The following is a 20,010-nucleotide window of genomic DNA, read 5'->3' as shown; positions in this document are numbered from 1 at the left end:
AATTTCCAGTACTATGTCAAATTAACAAGCGTTATGTCATCCTAAAATTGCATCAGAAGAAGGTGATGAAAAGAACAAAAAATACAGTTGGGACTTACTGTATCGTTCTTCCCAAAGATCTCGTTATAAAGCCGTTCGTCGTGTGCGTCAGGGTTGGTGGCTGACGGGCTGCGGCGCAGCTCGTTGGTGAAGCCGCGTCTGGGGAGGTAACGCCCCACGAAGATGGTCGGGCCGACGCGCTGGACCATGTCCTCAGTCGTGGAACTGGTGTCGGAGTCAGCTCCCAGGGCGCCGTCTCTGGGCACGTAACTGTGGGATAGAAGTTTGTGTGTTATTACATTTGTACTGTGATATGATCTTAGCTCTAGATAGTAACAGTTACTGTACCCATAGACATTGATGTAACTTTCTATAGTAACTGATCTAGCTTTGTATCTGTTGCCAGTATAACCACCCTTTGGCATAACACGCCAGCTTTAATGCATAATAATACACCATCATCATCGTGTTGGGCGTCTTTCCCGGCCCAAGGCAACTGTCTCCCTCCCTCTACATAATAAAATGATAACACATAATGATAACACTAGCTATGCAATCATTATGCATTTCCAAGATTTGCTGAATGATTTTAGAGAACAATTTCACAATTGTATTATGAATACTTAATACAGCATATGCTGATGAAGGCTGGTCATCCATGTAATGAGATGTCAGATGTTTCAGGATGAAAACTAGTGGATGGACAGTTTTCAAATCTATCCAGATCCTTGAGTAACTATCCTTTTAATACAGCTGCATCAATAGCGTTCTAAGGGAGATGCTCACTATCTCATTTTGCTGCTCTTCTTCTGGATGAGGAACCAGTAACGACACAGGCACACCATCAACAGTAACAACAGGAACGCTCCCAGCACACCAAATATACGGGTCAGCAGGCCAGTGTCATCTGAAAATATCAACAAAAGATTGTAAAAATCAGATACTTCAATATTAACTGTCATAATTCTGCTGGGTACATCACAAAAAGGTGTTATCATCTAGGTCTTTCTAAAAAATGTCTTGAACATGAGGATTATATCTCAAGTGTGTACACCCAGGATTTGTCCTCCAAAGAACTAAGAATCAAGAGAAAAATCAGTCCTTTTGCCATTAAAACTACATGTAATAGATGACTTACCTCTTCTCTCACATCTAACACCGGCAAAGCCAACTGGACATCTGTGGGATAAGCAATTCATAATATTATGAACAAATATTAAAACAGTTCTACTTGGTACAAAATGTATTTAGTCTATGTGCTTCAATTGCAAACCATAAAGCAATTATCATGATTATTATAATGAATGATTAGTTTAAAAATCAGAAGGCAAAGAATGATACTGACTTGCATGTCCTGTCCCCACTGCCTGACTGCACACAGTTTCCTCCATTCATACAGTAACTGCTGTAGCACAGCTCTGGGAGGGAAACACAGGAAATGGGCAACATATCAGATCAGTCAAACTTCAGAACTGTTCACAGGCACGGTTTACATTTTACCTTTTTCAACAATCTTTGAATGTTCATCAGATAGCATACATGTACCTCAAACATAACACTTGGCAATCATAGCTACTATAATGTTACAATTGAGGTAAATAACACAATGTTAAGCTGAAATCTAATAGATTTCAGAACTATCTAAGAACTGATTTGTTAAAATCAGCCATGTTAGCTATTTATCATCCTCTGTGTCAGCTGATAGCATTTCAGTACCAAGGAGAGGACCACACAACAGCACAATGTACTTTGCTTTTGGTCAGCCTTAGTCCATTCTTTTTCACTAGCTAGTAGTGAAGTGGAGCTGGTAAACACCCACCTACCCTTACTAACTCAGATAACCATGCAAACCAATCAGCCAACCAGTGGCACCCAAACCAACACACTAACCTACACACTAGAAAAATACAAAATGGTATATACCCGGTATAGCCCTCATAAACATCATGAAGACATAACCAAAACTTTTTACCTTCTATTCCTGGAGACTCTGGATCAAACCCGAGTGTGTTGGCTGTGTCAGCAGATATAGCCTGGGTTAGGGCAGCAGCCAGGTCATCTCTGGTGAGGTCGGAGTCCGCCTTGAAGGTGGCTGTGTGGTAGGCTATGACGCTGCCATTCAGGAAGAGTTGGAGGTTACAGTACAGGTAGTTGTCTGATATTCGCCTGTTCTGGTGGTAGCGATAGTAACTATCCAGCTGTAGGGACAAGAAGCAAGAAATGTAGGTTAACAAGATATTAAAAAAAAACATCACAGAAATTCTGCTGCAGTACCAAGGGCAACCACCAGGGGACCAAAATTTAATAAAAAAGTACTGATGTTAAATCCATAAACACCATCACCAATAGGGTAGACTGATTCAAAGACACCTGAGTACGATATCAACCTCTGTCAGACATGAATTTTGAGCTTCGCATGCCCCCATCTTTGTATAGAGGTTGCGTCATAATGGGTTGTTTCATTTGGCCATTTATTCCATGGTCATAGGAAATGACCAGGCCTTATGACACCATATACACCTCGGGTTGGGTCATTAACCCTTCATTATCTGCTCACCCTTCTGAAGACAATCGGCCAGAGGTCCTGGAACTCCTGAGACCTGCAGTTATTCAGCTCATCAACAAATGAGATGTTCTTCATTCTCAGTCTCAGGTTAAAGCCATTGGCAGCTGGGAAAAGAGATAGAAGAATAATAGGTTAATGATTCTAGGAGAAAATATTTGAAAAGTCTGGTCTGTATCAAAACAGGATCATATGGTCACAAACAAGCATACTAAATACTTTGAATTACCTCAAAATTGATAAATTTAATCAAATCATAAAAATCTAAAACAAAAGAGATAGAACTATTGTGCTTGTCAATTTGAAACTAAATGTCTCATCTACATGTATTTCTCTGCAGCAGCAGTTATTTCAAGATCTACTTGGAAGCTAGGAAAAGCAGGGTGAGTGGGAGACTTTATTGTCCATTTGTAGTTATTGTGTTTCATTGCTGGAACTCTGATTGCTTTGATATCTAGAAATTGGATAGACTGTCAGCGTGACTACTGTAACTAAATTTCCAGGGATGTACCAACACAATTACTAGAAGTAGTTCAGGCTTTTTTATGATATATTATCAAGGCAGTTTTATCTTACCTTTATTAGTCTTATGTGATCAACATTTCACAAATAGCTTTAATGTCAAAGGGAATCTAAATTATCTACATTATTCTGTATGACCAAATAAATGTATTATCTTCAGATGTAAAACAATGCACACAGATGTAGCACTTAAGAGAGAGAGAGAGAGAGAGAGAGAGAGAGAGAGAAGCTTTATTGATGTAAAAAAAAACCTTTGTTAAGAAAGCTGCAAAATAGGAATATAAAATTTTGAATTACACAAAGTTTTATCAAAAACAATAAGGATTAACAAAATCAACGTTGTTATATCTTTTGAGGGGGCCAATTGTGGGTTTATAAAAAATCCCTGTTGAATCATTAGTGAAAGAATGGTGGTTAAATCATAGGTCTCTCACCCAGTTCACAGTAAGTCCCATTGCCAGTCCACCCTGGGTTACACACACACTGTTCCCTGTTCCCTATTGTTAGGTGTCGTGCCTGGACATGACAGTCTGTGCCACACTCTGGCTCTTCAGGAAGAACTACTGGTGGAACACCTGTGAAGTGTAAGATTGTATTATTGATAAGTGTAAAATATTATAATATTCATGTAATACAATGGTTACTACATATGAACATTTAAATGGTCTGACATCCTTCAACTGAACATTTAAGGTGATAGATATTTTAAAAGTTGTTAACTTTGCCAATTTTGTTGTAATCAGCACATGATGTCTCCTTTTGAAATGGACAGGTGTTAAGTATTTAATTCTTAATGATTTAATTCATTATTTTACACAATTTTGAAACCATTCATTTCTTCACTTTCACTCACACATTTACTCACTCAAGCATCCACCAACCACCCACTCTCTCACTCATGTAAGAAATCACATACCCATTCTTTAACTTATTCATTGACTCCATTCATTCACTCACCCTCCACACACACACACACACACACACACACACACACACACCTCCCTCCTGTACCTGTAGAGCGAGTGATAGCAGGTGAGATGAAGACTGTAGTTACACCAGGTTGTGTAGGATTTACTGTAGAGGCTCTGTCTGTACTGGGGGAGGTTTGGACTGTTGGAGTAACAGTTGAAGCTGTGCACAGAAATTAGAGATGGTAGAAAGAATGAGAACAACAGCTAGAATTAGTATTTAGTGTAGTTTCTGAGAATATGTCAGGTACCTAAATTGTAATGTAAAATTTGCATTGGAATCAAGAATTGTCATATACAATCATGTAATTTAGTATTGGAGGAAACAATTTATTACACAACAGAAGTCTTGGAGCACTTGCCATATACAGTATTTGATATCTAAAATTACTATAATTTAACTCTAATAGGTTTCCGACTGCAAAGAATGTGAATGGCATAAGAGGTATACACATTTGTATTTCACTAACTTGTAGGAGGTAGTTGACATGTTCTCCTATCAGCCTGTAGTACATAGCCCGGGTCGCAGGCACACACAAAGGACCCTGCAGTGTTGGTGCATCTCTGCTGGCAGTTGTCTGTGTTCCTGGCACATTCATCCAGATCTGAAAAATAAAACATGACACAGTGATTAGCCATAAAAATAATGCTTAACTTAACCATAAATTTCTTTTTAGTCATGTAATTGCTAAATGACTTTCCCCCCAAACTACAGATCTTTTTCCTTAGATTTGGTTTGTCAAAAAATGTCCACTGAAAGAAACTTGGGATATTTTCTCACCTTGACAGGACACCTGGTCACTTGTGAGGAAGAATCCAGTCCCACAGGTGCACATGTACCCACCCAGGGTGTTACTACAGCCCACCTGACAGGTCACTATGTCTGATCGCACACACTCATCGATATCTGTAGGCAGATCATAAGATTGAGCAATTTGTTTCACTGCATTCCACCTGACACACAAACCATCTGTCAGATAACATAGACATGTTAGCCACTGTGTGACAGGCTGAATAAAAGTTCTAAACGGGAACTATGCGACTCCAGATGTCTTACTGAGGGACGACTGCGTGTGCAAGATGTCGGTAGCTTGAGGAATGAATCCCCTCTACTATATAGATATGTTAGCCACTGTGTTACACAATACCTCACAGTCAGGGGCTGATCGGGTATCCTCCCAAAGAGATTATTGCCATACACCTGTAACTTAAGAGAACCATTCCCATTCCCAGAACTACCAATAGGAGCTCAGGGTTCTCTGTTACTATGGAAACCAGTCATCACAGCCTCCAACACTATGTAACAGACAATTCTCAGTTTGACAGTAATTGGTCCATGTAAGCACATATACATACACCAACAGGAAAAGATGTTCCAAATTCTCCTGACTTAGATGTGTTGGCCATCAAGCTTCTAGAGGCCTAACCAGTGGAAGAGCTGCTAGAAGTGTGATTTAGTCAGGCTAATAGAAATGAAGTCACTTACCCCCACATGCTGTCCCATCTCCTTCAAACCCGTCTCTGCAGTGACAGGTGAACCCGCCGACAGTGTTGTTACACTGGGCTTGTGTGGAGCAGTCATCCGTGCCTAACACACACTCATTCAGGTCTGGGGACATGGGGAAAAATTATGAGCACAAGAACAACAGTAACAGTACAGCCTTTTACTGCAAAAAGTGATATCTTCACTCAAATATACTACATTTTAGTAGAAAATGATATTGACGTTTCAGATTACTCAAAAGAACAAATAATACATTAAAAAATGTCACATTTTCAATTTATATACATTTTGTTCCTTTATTATTTTGTATCACTGATAGATAGCTAGAACCAACCAGCTTCTGATATGAAACAAGACATTGTATGGTATCAGGGACATTGCAGTTTTGCCTCACACTTTAATCAGTATGCTATGGGATTAGGACCTGGTGTCAAAAAAACATCCACCTTCACAAGTCCTGCCATCCCCTCCCAGGTTGTAGCCATCAGGGCAGGCACAGTTATAGGAGCCGTCTGTGTTCTCACAGATGTCACTGCAGCCTCCGTCATCCACTGCACATTCATTCACGTCTGCAAGGGGGAGCCCATAACATGTCAGTTCATTTTGGTTCCAAAGTTGACAGAGCAAGCGCGTCGGCAGAACATGTGAAAAAACTGTGTGCCCTTAAATGTAACTTCAGTGTGTTACAAAGGGTGGCTATACCCAATGTACAAATACAGAAGCTGGTGTGTTATGCTGAAGGCTGGTTATACTTGCTATACAGATAGAGATGCAAATATTCACGTACCATCACAGTGGCGTTTGCCATGGTTCTTGGTGAGCTGATACCCAGTGTGACAGCTACAGTTGTAGTCACCAACAGTGTTCACACAGTCACCATGCTCATCACACTGGTCAATGTCCAATGCACACTCATCAATATCTGAAAAAGGAAAGAATGGTTAAAAAAGATGGGTATACACAGTCCCCTAGCCTTTTTTCAGGCCATAGGGGCAGTGGGTTGTTAATGTTAATTCACTGTGTCTAGGGCATGGTATAGAGTTCACAATACAAAACTAAAGCAGCCATGTTCCAGTACCTTGGCATGAGTTGTCAGGCTGCAGGGCGTACCCTGTGACACACCCACAGACCTCCTCCCTGCTGCCGTTGGTGATGTTCACAGCACATGTCCCCACAGGACCGGGGTGGCACGGGCTGGGGCTGGAACAGTTCACTAGGGCTGCGGGGAGGATGAAAAATAACTCAAATGCAAAATGAGCACTCTACACTCTAGATTATTGTGCCAGCACAATCTTATCTTTTAAAGTTAGTATCATGAGTATCGCAGTGACAGGAGAACTAAGAGAACAAATCTTCTCAAGAGCCCAATTTGTTTTTGATACACATATTTCCATATGGAGAAGACAATACATGAGAAGAATGGACTTACGTCTGCAGGTCCTCCCATCCTGGTTCAGAGTGAAGAGTTCGGTACAGCCACACTCATAGAACCCAACACGATCTGTGCAGATCTGTTCACATGAGTTTCCAGCTGAACACTCATCCAGCTCTGAAGAATAAACAGAAGAAACAAAAATCAATGAGAAAACAGATCAAACTAATGGATATAAAAGAGTGTACAACCATTGTTGGTTTGTTCTTTTTTGTAAGCTGGCACTGTCCTTGGTGCTGAAGACAGGGTTATGCCAAGAAACTTTCCCTTGAGGTAATGAACATTTTTTGTTATGCATCTATTGATTCCATTATAATTACACAAAAAGGCATCAATCCTGTCTTTAAAGATTGAAACAGAATTACTCGTACCTTGACAAGTACGCCCATCCGGCCGTAGGAAGTACGCGATGCCACACTGGCACTTGAAGCTGCCGTCCTCATTGACACATATCCGCTCACAACCCCCATTGTTGTCCATACACTCATTAATATCTGTAGAGGCAAAAAATGTGGAATGGCATGTGATTGCTTTGATATTGGCAATGGCAAGACATTGTTAGGTGTTCTATGCAAGAGGATGTCCCAAACAGGTGGGTCAAACGTACGCATTTTCATGATGAAGTATTGTGAATCGACTGATTAAATAGATAAAGTATACTGCCTTTTTTAAGGACACAACTTTCAGTCCTACTACAGATTGGAACCTTGAACATATATATTCTTAAGTCAATAACCCTAACCACAAACCACCTACACTGGGTTATCCTTTTCCTACTCTCAGAACTAAAATATCATAATCCGTTAGACTAGCACATGGTCTAACCTGTACAGGTGGTTCCATTGTCGTTGGTTGTATGTCCAGGCTGGCATGAACAGTTGTAACCTCCGTCATTATTCACACAGATCCCATGGTGGGAGTCACAACGGTTGTGGTCTTTGTTCCGGCATTCATTGATATCTTAAGTTGGCAGAAGAAAATCATCAAATAAAGGCATATTCAAAAATGGGAACGAACATTCAAGCAAATTGATCAAAGCTAAGGATTATTAAAAAAACTGATTTGAAGATCAACATAGCAACTGAGTTTCTGGGGGAAGTCTTACTAGAAAGTAGTACATACAGTTTCTGGAAGTGAATACAGGCAAACTGAAGTTCTCTAATTTTGAAAATTACTTTAAATTGTCTGGCACCCAAGGAAATTTATGAATTGGTGTGGCCTTGAACAGTCAGTTAATCACACACCTGGCTTAGCTGGGAAATTTCAATGTTCAGGTATGCTGAGAGTGCAGTTCACAGATAAACAACAAGGTGTCCTCACCGACACAGTGGTGTCCGTCTCCGTCCCTCTGGTAGCCTGGGTGGCAGACACAGCTGAAGCTGCCCGGTGTGTTCACACAGTCAGCGTTCACACAGGTATGGTAGCCTGGGTCGTTAGACTCTAGCAAACACTCATTGATATCTGAAAGAAATAAAGCATTCATCATCAATGATGGTAGTTCTTTGCAGTCTAAGATGACTGAGGCACATAGTCGTTCATACTTCAGGCTCTGGTAATCTTTTACATGACTGTTGATGTTGCTATGATCCTAAGTTGCCAGTTGCCAATATCTTTAATATAATAGTATACAAATACAACATTTTTTACATGCCAGCACGACAGTCTTGAGATCTGTACATAATCTGGAGCTTACAGTTGACGAGTCACATGGCAAGTTAAGTTGATGGAAGTCCCTCTGACAACATATGGTGTACAGGATAACTCAGAATACAAAGCTAACTCAGGGAGTTATTTTGTTTGTAAATACCTTCACATGATTCTCCATTTCCCACCGTTCCATCTGGGCACTGTTCACAGGTGTATGCCCTCTGACCTGGCTGGAGGGGGGCAGCCGCATCGTAACACTGAACTCCTGAAAAATAACAGCAAGTACAGCATCAAGACACCTTCTGTACTTGTGGTACACGAATGCTACCCTGGGCTTGCATGCGTGTCACTTGTGTCAGACTTTCATTTCATATCAATGAGACTAACGAAGTTTGTTGCATATTCATACCCCATTGGGGGTATATGCTTTCCTATAAACTTACATGTAACGTTGCATTCTTCTTCTCTCTTGTTAAAACAATTGTAGTTAGATGATGACATTATGTCATCAGGTTTTGCTAGGGAAACTGGAAACACACAATTTTTTTTCAGTAGGCCTGACCTGATAGTAAGATGAATTACAAAGCTGTCAGAGGTTGTGTACTCACCTGGAAAACATGGATTTCCCTCGCAAGCGTCTATGTCAATGTCACAGTGATCGCCCCCGAAGCCGGGCAGACACTGGCACACCGCTGCAGCAAAGCCGTTCACCCTCTCTATGGTGTTGTTGTAGTCACAGGTCCCGTTGTTGTGACAGTCACAAACCGTCACCTCTGGGATAAACTCTGTACGAGCACCCTGTTTGGATTGGAGTTGACACATTTTATACAGTCAACATTCAAGTTCAAAATGAGCTCATACTGGACAGTTATGTTGACTGCTCCCTCTGATTGTTTCAGTGTAATAAAAATACAGCCTAACCTCATACCTATAAAGATAATATATAATATGCAAAAACAAACACAAACACAGACATATCATCTATAAACTGTTACTGTTACAGTATGGTGCAGGTGCATATCATTCATTATTTATCACATCATTTTGGTGTTGCTTAAACATTAACACAATTGCTATCAATCTACTCAATTATGCAATGTGAAATCAAAAGTATTAAAACTATTTCAAATCTCACCTGTTCATCCTCTGCCACAAACTCAATGAAGACTGTGTCTATGTGTTGCGGGGTCCACATGAATGTGGCAGTTTTGGGTCCAGTCTTCACCAGGCTTCCCACGCTGCCTTCTTCCAGGCTCAGTTTGACCTCTGACCCCTCGTCAATAGCGCTTATAGCCAGCGTGTAGGTTGTGTGAGCTTCAGCACGGATCTCGCTGGGCACCACCAGCACTGGGGCTTTGTTATCTAGGAGAGAAGTTGATGATATTGGAGTTTTCTGATTGTAGACAACCAGGTAAGTGTCTCACCTGCTTATGTTTTGATGCCTGTCAGGTATCTTCCACAGAGCTTATGATTGGAGTACGCTTCTTGCCACTACATGTGGCCTATGTATATGTAGGTGGTGAGAAGCAGTACTCCAATATCGTAGGAAACTGACTCAGAGACCAACCTTATGAAACTATTTTGGGAGAAGTTGGTGATGATTTTTTTTACCTGAATCTGATTCAAAAAGACTTAAAAACTAGAAGCAAACCACGAATAATTGTTGTGATTACATGGAATTGCAAGATATTACTCATTCTTAAGGTCTTTTAAAAGTACTTTTTTTTAAACTGCAGTGTTAAGTCTGTTTCCCTTCTACCTCAAAATAAAACCAACACATTAAACATATTTACAGTACAGTACAATCAGTCTATTACCCTTGCAGAAATCAAGAAAACTTACTGAGAACTCCCATAGCAGTTTGGAAGGTGTTGTCTGATAGTAAAGTGTTGTTTCCGACAGCCAGATTTCCCGTAACTGCGATGTCATACAGGCATGCTGTACCATCACCACATGTCGCCTCTGCTTCTTCTCTCAGGGTCTCATCAGTAAAGATCTGTCCATCGTCAAAGAACATAGGGACAAAGTTTTCATCCCCGTAGCTGTCTGGAGAATTGTTGTTTGAGTCGGAGGGATATGATGAGAAGAGGGAGAAGGTGTTGAGATCTTCGTTAAGATGCTGGGCTACATTCTTCAAGGACCCTGCAGGGCAAAAGGGGGAAATTAGAAATGCAGGACATGAAATCTAAGGAGCAGTTGAATAATATGTCCCAGATCAGTGGCAGTTTCCAATTTTATGGACTTCAGATCATGCTACGTTCACAAGACAGTTGAAAATTCACTTTGCTTTTTAAGTATTAATTGATTCCAAAATAATCGTTGATAGAAATGACTGTCATTTCAAAAATGTATAAATGCTAGCACATAAAAATATTGTTAGCTATGAAATTAACTTAATATTGGACAAGTTTCACCAAGTGAATAATAAGACAGCTTACATGTCTTGCCGTATGCAAACAGCTCTCGTTCTGAAGGGTTGCTAGGTGTGGCCGTGGTGATTGCACTCCCATCTGGTTTAATGAAGTCATCACCAGGGTTACCATTAGAATTACCCTGCAGCCCCTGGTATGGAAAATGTGGAAAAGAAAATTGAAAAGACACTAGAGTCTGTGGCAGGAACAGTAAAACGGCTTGAAGATGACATAATTCACTGGATAATCTTAGTATGCAGTAATGGTAAAAATTTTCATAGTATTAAACTATGAACTTACATGTATCTAAGAATATCACTATTGATGTTTGTGTTGTTCTATGTTAAATGCAAAATACTAATAACTGTTACAGTAAACCTTTCTCATATCCTGGCCCCAGATATGGTTTTTATCTGACGCAAAACAATGCTCAACTAGTAGACATATTTAACATGATGGAAACTATAACCACTGACTGTGAGTTTTCCTTCCATCTCAGCGACCATCCCAACGACAAAGTCCAGGAGCCCGTTGACTGCTGTAACACGGACAGATATACCAGAGCTGTAGGTCACCAGCACTCCTGTTATCATGGTAGGGTCTGTGTCATCTGGAACAAAGAGTAGAATATTTTGCTGCTTTGAATAAACTCATAGAAGGCAGTTCAGCACCAGGGGGAAAGACTGTAAAATAAAGCAACCTAAATTGAACAAAATTGATGGCAAAGCTGGATTCTGTGAAAAGATACACATTTCAGCACTAAGGACAGCACCAATCTTATTTGCATATTCGGGACCTAGAAACCATTTTGTTTGTCCCAAATATGCAAATGAGCATAAATTTGATTTTTGTTTATCTGTGAGGCATCTGCTCTCCATGGAGGTGCTATATCCAGATTTTCAAGTTCAATAGTACATTTACAGTATAGTCAGAGTAACCGTAAAGACTTCTAACTCACCATAGACAGCAAAAAGTCTCCCGTCTGGGAAGATCCCCTGGTTGTAGGAGTTGTCTGCGATGGATGTCAGGGTGACATCTGTATTGTCCACCTTGACTCGGACTGTGTCATCTCCGGACAGGTAGACTTGGACGTCATTGGTCGGCTGCTTTACAGCTACTGCACTGTAAGGGTTTAAAGATGAACCAAGGTTTGGTTTATTGACTGATTCGTAGTCCCATATATACCCGTAGTCCCGTATACACCCCCCAATCCCATGTTTTTAGGTAAATGTGTAAAACCATGGTTCCCTTGTTACCTGAAGACAGTAGCTTGTACTTGAGCTCCTTGAGATGTGGCCACAGCCGTGCGTGCCTGCAGCATGAAGTCATGAGGAGCATCACTGGTGGACATCAGTAGGACGTATTCTCCATAGCCATTAAACGTGAAGCTCCGACCATCCAGGGTGGTGAAGTGGGGGTCACCAAAGGCATTGGCTGTGAGTGAATGAACGAATGGAAATGGCATTTTGATAAAGGGAAAAGACATTTTGATTCAGTTCAACAAATTGTAGATTCATTAAAAAACTATAAATAAGGTTTGGCCAGCTGTCCATTCACTACTTGATGTTGCCTCTTATCCAATACCTTGAAGTTCACATAATATAGTCCTTAATGTACAATTGTGTAATTAATTTATCATAATATACTGTCTAACCATTCATTTCAATTAATGGTCAAGAAAAATCCTTACCGATCCTGACTGCCCTGTACCGAGCAGATGTGCCAATGGGCCGTTTTTCTGCGTACCGTTTGCAGTACTCATCCGAACCCGACTCCTCACAGCACCACTTACGCGGCAGGATGTCAAACTTGTAGTGATTGGTTGTCTGGTCGTTGGCGTTTCCCTGATAGTTTCATATTAAGAACAATTTCCTTGTTAAGGGGGAGAAGTGTCCCACTTTTAGACTTCCTATACTTCTATAATTGCAATTGAAGGCAAACATACACACACCAACACAACACACACCCACACTCAAAACAATAACTCCACAATGTGTATCATGTGTATTATTTGATTGTTGTAATTGTGATTTGTATTGATTATTATGTGATACCCTGCATCAATTCAGCCGTATAAAGGCTGCGACTGCACGGGTACTGTTTGGACAATAAATAAAAATTAAACCATATCCTGAGGTTATTAAAGGGTACATGTACTACATATCAGATAAATTTAAATACAAACCAATACTTTAACTTAATATGTAATTCTACATAAATCCGATCTTTCCTCTCACCTTGGGATACCTGTGCAGGAAGCCTGTCGTACCCCGATGAACCCTGTTCAGGGTGTCAATCAACTGGTTCTTGTCTCCATAGCAACATTCCTGGTTACCACCTTGGGTAAAAATAGAGCATTACACATTATTTCAACAATAAAGTTAAATTGTGTTACGGGAACTACATTAGAAAGTGACATATGCTACATGATGACAAAGCTGGAATCTGTGAAAAGATACACATTTCAGCACTAAGGAAAGCACCAACTTTATTTGCATATTCGGGACCTTTAGACCATTTGGCTTGTCCCAAATATGCAAATGAATATTAAGTTGACTTTTTGTTCAGATATATTGCTGTCATGAATAATTTTTGACAGCTGCCAACCTGATCTCAGAGGAAAGATCTTCTGATAACACTGAGAGGACGTATCCTGATCAGATGTGATCTTCTCCCAACGTCCCCTCTCGTCCCTAGCCTGCCCTCCCCAGCCTGGACATGTGCCAATCACCTCTGCTGCAAAACTCTGCGGATCTGGCTCAAGCTGTGGAGACAAAAACAGATATTACAACTGAAAATTTAATGCTACAATAGCCTGTATAGTCTGGTGGCTAGTGACCAGTGGTTAGTGACCCTGTTTCTGGATGATAAGGCCATGGAGTTTGAATCCCGCAGTTATTCACTTAATAAATGCATGCTACCAGAAACGGTTGCAATAGGTCAGGATATTAAGCCCATGTTTTACCGTATTGCACAAGCTTTTATTTGCATTGCCTGGGCTTACCTAGCTAGATAAGAATGCTCATCACTTAAAGATAAGAGTAATCAACTACTGAATGCCTGCAACAATGATCTTCAAGTCACATACCTCATACCAGTCCTGACAAGCCCTTCGTGGGTTGACATAGCTGTTGTCGTTATTGTCTAGTTGGTAGATGACCCTGCCCAGTCTGCCTGTAGTGTCACTGACTTTCCTCTCCATTCTGTACGCATTCGCTTCTTCTGCATGTCTGGACCATTCTCCGGAGTTCAAATCTTCTACGTCGTACAACGGCAGCCGGATCACATATCTGTAAACGAATTAACAAACAAACAAAAAGAATGTTACTCATTCATTTATCTTGGAGAGGACGTAGTTTCATGATTTTTATCTTCATGTGAAGATAAAAATGTAAACTGACTTACCCAATCCTTGCTGGATATCTATGATGTTGGACATGTTCTTCATCATATACAGGTAGCCAGGTCATCTCAGCATCTTCATAACGGTACAGGACAAAGGTGTGCTGGTGGTCTGTGGCCAGAACTGCCTGGAATGTGTTGAACTGTGTGGAAGAAACAATGTGAAGCTCCAGAGTAAATGTCTGTACCTTCTTTGAATACTGGAAATTGATGATCAAAACTTGTCATAAGAACAATGTAGGTGGCTGATTGGAAGAAAATCAAAAGTCATCAGAAAGATAGGAACAGCTGGCATGGCACTGAAAGGTTTAAAAATTCTTATATAATGACAAAGCTGAAATCTGTGAAAAGATACGCATTTCAGCACTAAGGACAGCACCAACCTCATTTGCATATTTGGGACCTTGAGTCCATTTTAATTGTCCCGAGTATGCAAATGAGTATAAATTTGATTTTTGTTTACCTGTGAGGCATCTGCTCTCCATGGAGGTGCCATGTCCTGCCAGGTGGCCACTAGAATGAACTCTGAGCGATAGTTGGGCAGGGTGGTGAAGTTACTGAGTATGGCACGGTCCACTAAGTCATACATTCGCTCATTCCCATGGGAGTATGCATGGTACCACACCTGGAAAAAGATTCACATCATTCATAAATGGCCATGAAAAGATGTAAAATTGACAAGTTATTATTCTACCGGTATGTCAATCTTGTGGGAAGTGTAAAATAGCTTACCCAAGGGCATACCACTAAGGGCTTTCCAATCCAGAACCATTTGCTACCTACTAAATGTAGAACATCTCTATCTTTTTCAAAACCATGCCTATCTAGTTCTGCCTGAATGGATTAGGGTTAGCATCAGGCATGCTTCTGGGTAGTCTCCTATTATCCAAGAATGTAGATGTGCCTCAGGCATTGTTCTGGATACATGTGGACTAACCAGGGCTGTGCCTGTTCAAGAATTGTTTTCTGGACAAAGCTTTGTTCTAGATACAACAGTCTCCCTACCCTAGGATTTCTCCCAGGCTCCAGGCCAGTGAACCTGTTGTTAGCCCAGAACGCTGCCAGAACTGCGCAGGTCTCAGTTCTGTTGGACTCGAAGATGTCGTTGAGCGGCTCTGGGTTCCTGTAGGTCTCCTTGTCTCCTGTCTCGTGTTCTCTTATTCTGTCATTCAAGGCCAGGACTCCGTTCTCGGTCACCTGGGGTAAAGGTTTAAAGATTGTAAAGATGAAAGTTTGGAGATTTTACACAACAACTCAAAGTCATAATACATGTACATGGTAAGCGACAAATAAAAAAGTCAGTCATTTAACTTCATTGGATATACAATTATACAGCCTGTGCTAAGCTGAAATTTAAGTTGAAGTAGCATGTTGCCAGAATGTACTGTGGCTGCACAAAACCTGCTGTGTGGATTTTTTCATGGCTTTTGTTGGATGGTTAACATTACATCCAAATTCTGCTCATTGCAGACGATTATCTTTTCTGACACAATATTTAAAAATTATAGACAGGAATGTCATCCTTAATTACATGTCAATTAAACCCTAAACAGTTCTGCTAAAGACGTTCTGCTGAAGTGCTATGCACAATACATTACAGGTTTTGCACAGGCACAGTATAATCTGCTGAAGTGTTAGCTGAAGGTGCAACTGAAATAGATTATCTCTAAAGAACACTTGAAGTTCTTACATAGACAGAGACTTACATAGACAGAGTTGCAAAGTTTCCCTCCCCTGAGTGGAATGCCATGTGGCACCCCTATGATGGGTGAAACCATTTCTCCTGTAGCTGCTGAGTCATTGTACAGTAACAAATCTCCCTCTGCTTCTCCATATGGGAACAGTCGTTTTTCTACAAAGAAAGTAAAAAAAAATTGTTTGTTAGTTTTGCATAACTAGTAAACTGCCTTTAGGCATAACACAAAACCATGTTTGTAAAGTGGGTACCACTCACACCGGGAAGGACCCCTACTCTTTTTGGAAAGTGCAGTAGCATCTTTAACATACTCAAGGCATGGTTCTCCACCAGCTTTACATTCAATCTGAGAAGATGTGCCAAACTGAAGCTAGGTACACATTTTCACCTATGTTGAGTGAGGAAATAGGTGTAATTTGCTTTTTTCAAGGGCACAACAATGGAGCATGCCAGGGATTCGAACCCAGAACCTTCAGATTCTGAGTTGACAATCCTAACCACAAGATAACCTTGCCACCTTAGTGCATAATATAGATGCAATTCCCCAACCATAATATAGATGCAATACTTACCTTTACACTGTCCAGGGAAGCCAGTGCCCTCCTGTACCCTACTGATGTAGTCATCTTTACACATACATGTGTAACTCCCATGCAGGTTGATACAGTCAGCATTATGGTCACACCGACGGGGTCCACTGGTCGTGCATTCATTTATATCTGATATAGAAGAAGTATAGAGTTAATGGCTATAAGTATAGGTAGAGCCTTTTTGAGGCTGTAGCAGCAATAGCTAGGTTGTTTATTTATTTATATTTTGAATGTGAGGGTGGTCCCTCCAGCTGGAAAGGTTGTTAATGGAGTCAATACTTTTAACTTAAAAGTTAGATCAATAAGATACTACTTACATTTATAAGAGAAAGGCTGAGATAATGTCTACTGTTTTGATATATAGAAATATAAGTTGTGGTGCTTTTGGTGAATTTGCTTTTCTAGAAAGTATCTACTTGACACAAACCTTCACATTTTCCATCCACTAGTGTGTACCCAGGCAGGCAGTCACAGCTGTAGTTCCCCAGGTTATTGACACACTGGGAGAAGGTGGTGTTACAGTCATGCTGTCCTGTAGTACACTCATCAATATCTGTGAAACAGACAGTGGAAAATTTCAAAACAGTCTAATTTTACCTGCACTAACCTGCGCATGGTGCTTTGAGTCCTGAACTGGATGCCTAACCTTCATTGACAAACGATTCACATTTCAGCACTAAGGACAGGGCACACAAAAAGTTAAGCACATTCAGCCGTACTTACAAAAGTAAATCCATAACTTTCCTTCTTGATTTGAGTTTCAGCTTAATCCAGACTACCTTCAAGTTACTAAGCTCTCATGGTCTTCATATAATCACTTTACTTTTAAGAAGTGTGTTTCTCACCTTCGCATCTTAGGAACATGGTACGATCCGTTGACCTGACCTCCTCCCAGCCATCCTGACATGAACACTGGTACCCCGACCCTATTAGTGTACAAACTCCTCCATGGTTCAACTGGCCACACCTGTCCTCAGCACTACTGCACCAGTCTATAACTGTAGGGACATACAAAAAGGGGTATTAAGAACCAGGCTCTGCTCCTACAACAGGTACAACCTATGAGTTGACATGATCAAAGAAGAAATCATGTTGCCTTACATCCAGGGGGACATTGTCCACTAAAACATGGCCTCTCCTGTCTGTCTGGTCCCTGACAGTTCCGGCCGCCATTTTGGGGAGGGGGGCTGTCACACTGCCGTGTTCTCTCCTGGGTGCCTAATCCACAGCTAGCGGAACAGTTGGACCAGTCAGTCCACTCACTCCAACCTCCATCTGGTCAGACAGATTAGAATTAAACAAGAATTATGAGATTTCAGACAGCTGGAAAGTGCTTTGTTTCACAACCCTGTCAATCAACTGATGCCCAATCTCTTCCCACTCACTTCAAATCCTTGCTTTTGAAGTCTATGAAATTCAATGTAATAGTCCTACTAATTAGAAAAAAGTTATGATAATGTATCACGAGCAATGTTGTATCCTTTAATCATTTTATAAATCCCTTGCTGATACTGGCAATAAATTGTCTTACCTACTGTACCAGTTACTGTTGGTTGAATTGCTGTTGTTGTCTCAATTACAGCTGAGAAAAGAAAATAAACAATCATCAATGGAAAATCTAGAGAAAAAAGGTTAAAAACCACAGTATTAGAATTTTTCAGGACTTTTCATTGATTTCAACCTCTGAGACAAAGAACTAACCTTGGCAGTGTGTTCCATTTCCATAGAACCCGTCTGCACAGGCACAGCTGAAGGATCCTGGGAGGTTGGTACAGACAGCATCACCATGGCAGTTGTCCTGGTTCAGGCTGCACTCATTCACATCTGCAAAGGAAGATTATGAATTAGCGTTAAATTTCTGTTACTAAGTATTCTCTTGAACTTGTTCTTCTTCAACCTGGTTCACCGTTTTGATGGTGTTTCATGTCATGGATTCACAGAAATCTGAATCATACATAAATCTATGAATACAACAAATCCACAAACACCACAAATTCATTTTGCCACAGGCAGAATACATGGGTAACAACTTATGTATCAGACTAATATTGGTGTGTTTAGTCATCTAATCATCATTTCTACCACTGAGATAGTCACCTGTGCATTGTTGTCCATCACCTGTGTAACCATGGTTACACACACAGGTGTAGTACAGGTACTCCTCCACACAGGTGGCCTCAGGATCACAGTCATTAGTACTGGTGTCGTTACACTCTGGTAGAGCTACCAGGAGAGCTATGGGGACAAAGATTATTATCAAACCCTGTTAGTCCAAATTCTACAATGCATGCAAAGTGTGATTTACCGATGCCAGTAAGTCTGGCAATGGTCGCTTTAGGTGATTAACAGTGTCAGTATTAGTGATGATTGGTTCTGGATTGTGTTATACAAAAAGAGTAAGAATACATACAGATGTTTCCGACTGTGGTGGCATTCCCCTCCACTGTGTAAGGACCAACTGTTCCATCCAGCCCCTCTGCTACGATAGCATCGTACACGTCAGGCAACTCATCTTCTGTCACATCAAACTCCAAAACAACTCCTCCCTCAGGGAACCTGCACAGGTAGGTGGGCAGAATTTCTCTTGAACAAGTCTGAACACAGCAATTCTTTCTGCAATGGTTCATTCTGTAACTACTATATACTACTTAGCTACTACGTGTATGCAGTTATTCATACGTAACATAACATAAATATCAACATTCATTCATCTATTTTATTCTATAGGTGGATTTGAACCCATGACCTATGGGTTCTGGGCCAAACACCCAACCATTATGCCACACAGTCCCACACAATAGGTATTTGACCGTATCGCATTAAAATATATTGTACCTGACATCAAGCAGTCTAACTGCGGTTACTTCATCTGACATGTTTCTCACCTGAAATGAGAAAAAGACAATAGCATGATGTAACCATCTGAAATTGAAAAATTAAAGCATCTGAAGTAATCACTTATTATCTGTATGGAATAAAAAGTTGATTTTTGTCAATATTGAAGTAAAAGAACAATCCAAACACTTACAAGTGACTCCAAATAGTCTTCCAATTCCTTGTATGCTGAGGAATTTACATCTTTGTAATCTTGTACTGGCTGTAGATTTGGCATCTTGAATGATGCATATGTTGTTACAATGCCTAAAAATACAGAGCAAAGTGGAATTAGTAACTGCTAGTAACTGCTGAACATGGTATTACATACATTGTATTCAATTAAGTCACACTGATTTTTT

The 20,010-nt window shown here is 40.6% G+C and overlaps 1 protein-coding gene across 1 annotated transcript in view; it reads right to left on the bottom strand.

The window, feature by feature from the left end:
- Window positions 1-20,010, bottom strand: part of LOC109474630 — a 44,743-nt gene that overhangs the window by 525 nt on the left and 24,208 nt on the right. The window contains 41 exon segments of the mRNA XM_019774979.1: window positions 99-309; window positions 826-946; window positions 2,012-2,237; window positions 2,597-2,709; window positions 3,559-3,699; window positions 4,136-4,255; window positions 4,563-4,697; window positions 4,874-4,999; window positions 5,579-5,701; window positions 6,043-6,165; window positions 6,384-6,518; window positions 6,675-6,815; window positions 7,026-7,145; window positions 7,854-7,988; window positions 8,349-8,489; window positions 8,836-8,940; window positions 9,284-9,473; window positions 9,811-10,037; window positions 10,518-10,817; window positions 11,114-11,237; window positions 11,563-11,696; window positions 12,045-12,208; window positions 12,343-12,520; window positions 12,777-12,930; window positions 13,324-13,424; window positions 13,694-13,850; window positions 14,175-14,376; window positions 14,492-14,631; window positions 14,952-15,113; window positions 15,494-15,685; window positions 16,195-16,340; window positions 16,757-16,903; window positions 17,202-17,327; window positions 17,620-17,772; window positions 17,876-18,049; window positions 18,306-18,356; window positions 18,476-18,598; window positions 18,872-19,009; window positions 19,185-19,330; window positions 19,610-19,659; window positions 19,803-19,915. Of these exon segments, the coding sequence (XP_019630538.1) occupies window positions 99-309; window positions 826-946; window positions 2,012-2,237; window positions 2,597-2,709; window positions 3,559-3,699; window positions 4,136-4,255; window positions 4,563-4,697; window positions 4,874-4,999; window positions 5,579-5,701; window positions 6,043-6,165; window positions 6,384-6,518; window positions 6,675-6,815; window positions 7,026-7,145; window positions 7,854-7,988; window positions 8,349-8,489; window positions 8,836-8,940; window positions 9,284-9,473; window positions 9,811-10,037; window positions 10,518-10,817; window positions 11,114-11,237; window positions 11,563-11,696; window positions 12,045-12,208; window positions 12,343-12,520; window positions 12,777-12,930; window positions 13,324-13,424; window positions 13,694-13,850; window positions 14,175-14,376; window positions 14,492-14,631; window positions 14,952-15,113; window positions 15,494-15,685; window positions 16,195-16,340; window positions 16,757-16,903; window positions 17,202-17,327; window positions 17,620-17,772; window positions 17,876-18,049; window positions 18,306-18,356; window positions 18,476-18,598; window positions 18,872-19,009; window positions 19,185-19,330; window positions 19,610-19,659; window positions 19,803-19,915 (6,008 nt within the window).

Source organism: Branchiostoma belcheri, unplaced genomic scaffold (assembly GCF_001625305.1).
Source record: "Branchiostoma belcheri isolate BF01 breed outbred unplaced genomic scaffold, Haploidv18h27 scaffold31, whole genome shotgun sequence".
NCBI classification, from domain to species: Eukaryota; Metazoa; Chordata; class Leptocardii; order Amphioxiformes; family Branchiostomatidae; genus Branchiostoma; species Branchiostoma belcheri.
Note: the sequence above shows the minus strand (reverse complement) of the source record. Positions and strands in the feature narration are given on the sequence as shown.